Source organism: Centruroides sculpturatus, unplaced genomic scaffold, assembly GCF_000671375.1.
Source record: "Centruroides sculpturatus isolate CEXI.00-Female unplaced genomic scaffold, Cexi_2.0 scaffold953, whole genome shotgun sequence".
Lineage (NCBI taxonomy): Eukaryota > Metazoa > Arthropoda > Arachnida > Scorpiones > Buthidae > Centruroides > Centruroides sculpturatus.
The window spans coordinates 35,772-40,053 of record NW_019385133.1 but is presented as its reverse complement, the minus strand read 5'-3'; the positions used below and the strand labels follow the sequence as shown (position 1 = coordinate 40,053).

General features: G+C 40.7%; 1 protein-coding gene across 1 annotated transcript in view; it reads right to left on the bottom strand.

Annotated features, from left to right (window-relative positions):
* Nucleotides 1-3,678: 3,678 nt before the first annotated feature.
* The window catches only part of LOC111635228, a 3,763-nt gene continuing 3,159 nt past the window's right edge, over nt 3,679-4,282 (bottom strand). Inside the window, exon 2 of the mRNA XM_023380123.1 lies at nt 3,679-4,280. Coding sequence (XP_023235891.1) covers nt 3,679-4,280 — 602 coding nt within the window. The remainder of the gene's footprint in view (nt 4,281-4,282) is intronic.

The window sequence follows — 4,282 nt, the reverse complement described above, 5'->3', positions numbered from 1 at the left end:
ATTTCCCTATACATATTAATGACTTTTAGAAAGTCCAGTATATTATCCAGATTTGGCCTCTGGCCCAAAATGTCTCTAAGGCTTGCATTTCCGAAATGCTGTCTACGACTCTGATCAGAAGCAACACAGTTGCAAAATATGTGTTTAACACTTACAGCACAGTTGCAGTGCTGACATACTGGTTCGTCATCTCCCTTCAAAAGGTATTGATGAGTCAGTCGAGTGTGTCCAATTCTCAGACGAGTAAGGATAACCTCAGATCTCCTATCATATTGCCTATTATGTGTCCAATTTTCTACCAAAGGTTTGATCTCGTAAAGTTTATTGTGGATTTGTGCATTCCACATGATTTGCCATCTCTCGGCTAGTCGTTTTTTAACAACTAGCTTCAAATCACCTCCTTCAATATGCATTGTATGCTGTGAAGGGCTTGCTGACTTAGCAGCTGTATCAGCTTCTTCATTACCTCTTATACCCACGTGGCCTGGGACCCAACAGAACTTCACAAATAAATTTCTTGTAGTGAGATGACAAATTAGTTTCTGAATTTTAATAACTAGAGAGTGAGAACTAGGTTCATACGAGATCAAAGCCTGAAGTGCACTAACTGAGTCAGTGTAAATCACGCAGCAACGATGACCTTTCCGATTTATATGCTTTAAGGCTAAGTAAATAGCCTGCAACTCCGCAGAAAAGATGGAAGAATTCGGTGCTATTTGTTCTGCCACAATTTCATCCTGGCAAACAAAGGCTAAGCCAACATAGTTATCCGACTTAGATCCATCGGTGTATATAGGAATTAAATTCCTGTTACAATGCTGAATTTCTGCAAAGTGCTGTCTATAGACGTAGTCTGGCGTGGTTTCTTTAAAAAACTGCTTTAAGCTTAGATCAACATCCATCGGTGAAGATGACCAAGGTGAAATACTATTAACCTCAACATGTGAGATGTTGCTTGTGTCTAAGTCAATCGTGCTGCTTACGTTCTCCATTCTTATGTCAAATGTGGGGACACAACTCGTCCGAGCAGCAAATAATCTTTTCAGCTGAGTATCTGAACAATCAGCTGTAAGTTTTTTCTGAGATTTTTGTTTAATGTAATAGAAGAGAGACAACTGTTCTCTCCTGAGAGAGAGTGAGGCTCATAAGCATCCACATACAAACTTTGAACAGGGGAAGTTCGAAATGCACCGGTGCACAAACGCAAAGCTTGATGGTGGATTGGATCCAGCATCCGAAGAGTAGATTCTCGCGCAGAGCCATAAACAATGCAACCGTAGTCCAGCTTAGAGCGAACAAGGGCCCTATAAATCCTGAGCATTGAAACTTTATCTGCTCCCCAGGATGAGCAGCATAATACCTTTAAAAGGTTTAGAGATTTTAAACATCTACTCTTCAGGTTGCGCAAGTGCCAAAAATGTCAGTTTTTGGTCGAAAGAAACACCCAAAAACTTAGTCTCATTCACCATTGGGATTTTATCCCCATTTAGGTAAATTTCTGGATCCAGGTGCAAACCACGCCTTCGGCAAAAGTGGATACACGAGGTCTTCTCTATGTTGAAATTAAAACCATTAATCTTTGACCAATGGTCTATGCGATTTAGGGAGGTTTGCAGTTGTCTCTCGATAAAACTCATGTTGCTAGACTGGCAGGAGATCTGAAAGTCATCCACATACAGAGAGTGTTTCACACTGGGAAAAAGACAGTTAGCTATGCTGTTGATTTTGATTAGGAACAGAGTCACGCTCAAAATAGAACCTTGAGGAACACCTTCTTCTTGGGTGAAGAGCCTAGATAGTGTCTTGCCCATTCTAACTTGGAATCTTCGATTCTGTAAAAAGTTTTTTATAAAAATTGGCAAATTGCCCCGCAATCCGAACTGGTACAGATCACGAAGTATCCCATAACGCCAACAGCGATCATAGGCCTTCTCTATATCAAAAAATACTGACACTAAGTGCTGTCATCTAACAAACGCTTCGCGTATAGATGTTTCAAGGTTTACTAAGTTATCAGCGGTACTTCTGTTCCTACGAAAACCACTCTGATGTGGTGAAAAGTATTCATTTTTCTCTAAGAGATACATCAGACGTTTGTTTACAATCCTCTCAAAGAGTTTACACAGGCAACTTGTCAGAGAGATTGGTCTGTAATTAGAAAGAGTCTTGTGGTCTTTACCAGGCTTGGAAATAGAAATAATGATAGATAGCCTCCAAGAGTCAGGAAAAGTATGTTCTGTCCATATTCTGTTAAACAGATGCAGGAGATTATAAAGGGAATTGTTTGACAGATTTTTAATCATGCTGTAGTGGATTTTATCCGGGCCTACCGCACTGTTCCCCGAGCGAGAGATCGCTGTATGTAGTTCTATGCTGGTAAATGGCACATTATATTCCTCATTAGATGAGGAGTGAAAGTTTAAACACTGTTTTTCACTTTGGGCTTTATAAGCCTGAAAATTTCTTGAATACATAATATTGCTAGATGAAGTAGAAAACGTTCCACCCAACGTGTCAGCAATACCCTGTATATCACTGATTATTGTGCCATTATTTTCCAGCATAAACAGAGAGTGAAAATCATATTTCCCATTAATTTTATGGATTTTATCCCAAACTGCGTTTGAGCTAGTGGAAGATGTTATGCTAGAAACATACTTCCTCCAAGAATCCCTTTGCCTTTGCCTTCTAACTCTTCTGGCATTTGCCTTTGCTTTTTTAAAAGCAACCAAATTTTCAGCAGTGGGGTATCTTCTGAAAATCCCCCATGCTTTCTTTTGTGCTTTAAATGCTGCCTCACAATTCTAGTTCCACCATGGTTTCAGATGCTTTGGGTATCTTGTTGATGTTTTCCCCATTGTTTTTTCAGCTGCCTGAATAATAGTAGAAGTGACAAATGCAACTGCATCATTGATATCAGCAGTATTGACCATTTCCTCAGTGATGTTAGCCAAAGAGGAAATGCAGGCCAATCTGCTGTTTCCAGTTTCCAGCGTGGTGGACGGGCTGTTTCACAGCTTTCTCTGCCTCGGTATTTTAGAAATATTGGGAAGTGGTCGCTAGAGAGTGGATTAGATCCAACCTCCCATATAAATGCTGAGAACAGGTTTGGGCTAGCTAAGGACAAATCAATGGCAGTGAATGTTCTTGTAGGGGCATGAAAGTATGTCACTTCTCCAGTATTAAATAAATACAGTTGCTGGTTGCCTATAAATCTTTCAATGGTTCTGCCTCGCCTGTTGATGTCTGGACTGCCCCACATTGAATTATGGCCATTAAAATCACCCAGTAAAAGGAATGGAGTCGGCAGCTGTTCAACCAAAGCATCCAATTCATCCTCATAGACTCTGACATCTGGTGGCAAGTATATAGAGCAAACTGTGACAGTTACTCCAATAGAAATTCTGACTGCCACAGCTTGCAAATCAGATGTTATTTGTACCGGCAAAGATGGGATGTGATTTGAAACTACAATAGCCACACCTCCACTGGCGCGGTTGTGGCTATCATCATCCTTGCGATAGAGATTGAATCCTTTTAAAGTAATATTTTCTCCTGGTTTCAAATGAGTCTCCTGAAGTGCCACACAGAGAGATGGGGTAGATGATGTCAAGTGTTTAATGTCAGAGAAGTTGTTGCGAAAACCACGACAGTTCCATTGAATTATTTTATAATCCATTATGTGTTTGAGGCAGCATTCTTTGCGAGGGTATCCCTCTTTAATTTAATAGGAAGTTTCTCTTTTGGAGGTGACATTGGTTTTGTAACCTCCTTGTGGGTCTCTTCTTCAGAGAAGTCAGAGAACTCACTCATAGATTGTGCCTCTAATTTTTTAGATTTAGAGAGAGCAGCTTTAACTCTCTGTTTGTTTAGCGGGTTCTTGCTTGCTTTTTTGGAGCCTAAGTTTCTCGTTATTACCCCTGGTTTAGGTAGGGGTGTTTTTGCTTTTGTACTCTCCTTTGCTGGTGTTTCTTGTGATGGGAGTATTAAACATTTCGCATGGCGAGTAAGAGATTCCTTTGGAGAAACAGAAATATCTGTTTGAACCCCAATTGTCTTTGTAGACTTCAATGCAGCCGCAAAACTCTTCTGTTTCAAAGGAGCGCTTAAGGTGACCATGCGTCGAGCCTCTGGATAGGATACGTTATTTACAGTTTTCACCCGCTGAATCTCTTTCTCTCTCTGCCATGCAGAGCATTTCCGAGAGTAGGCAGGATGGGCATCGTTGCAGTTAACACAGCATGGAGTACTGGTACACTCAGTACTCTGGTGGCCTTCAACT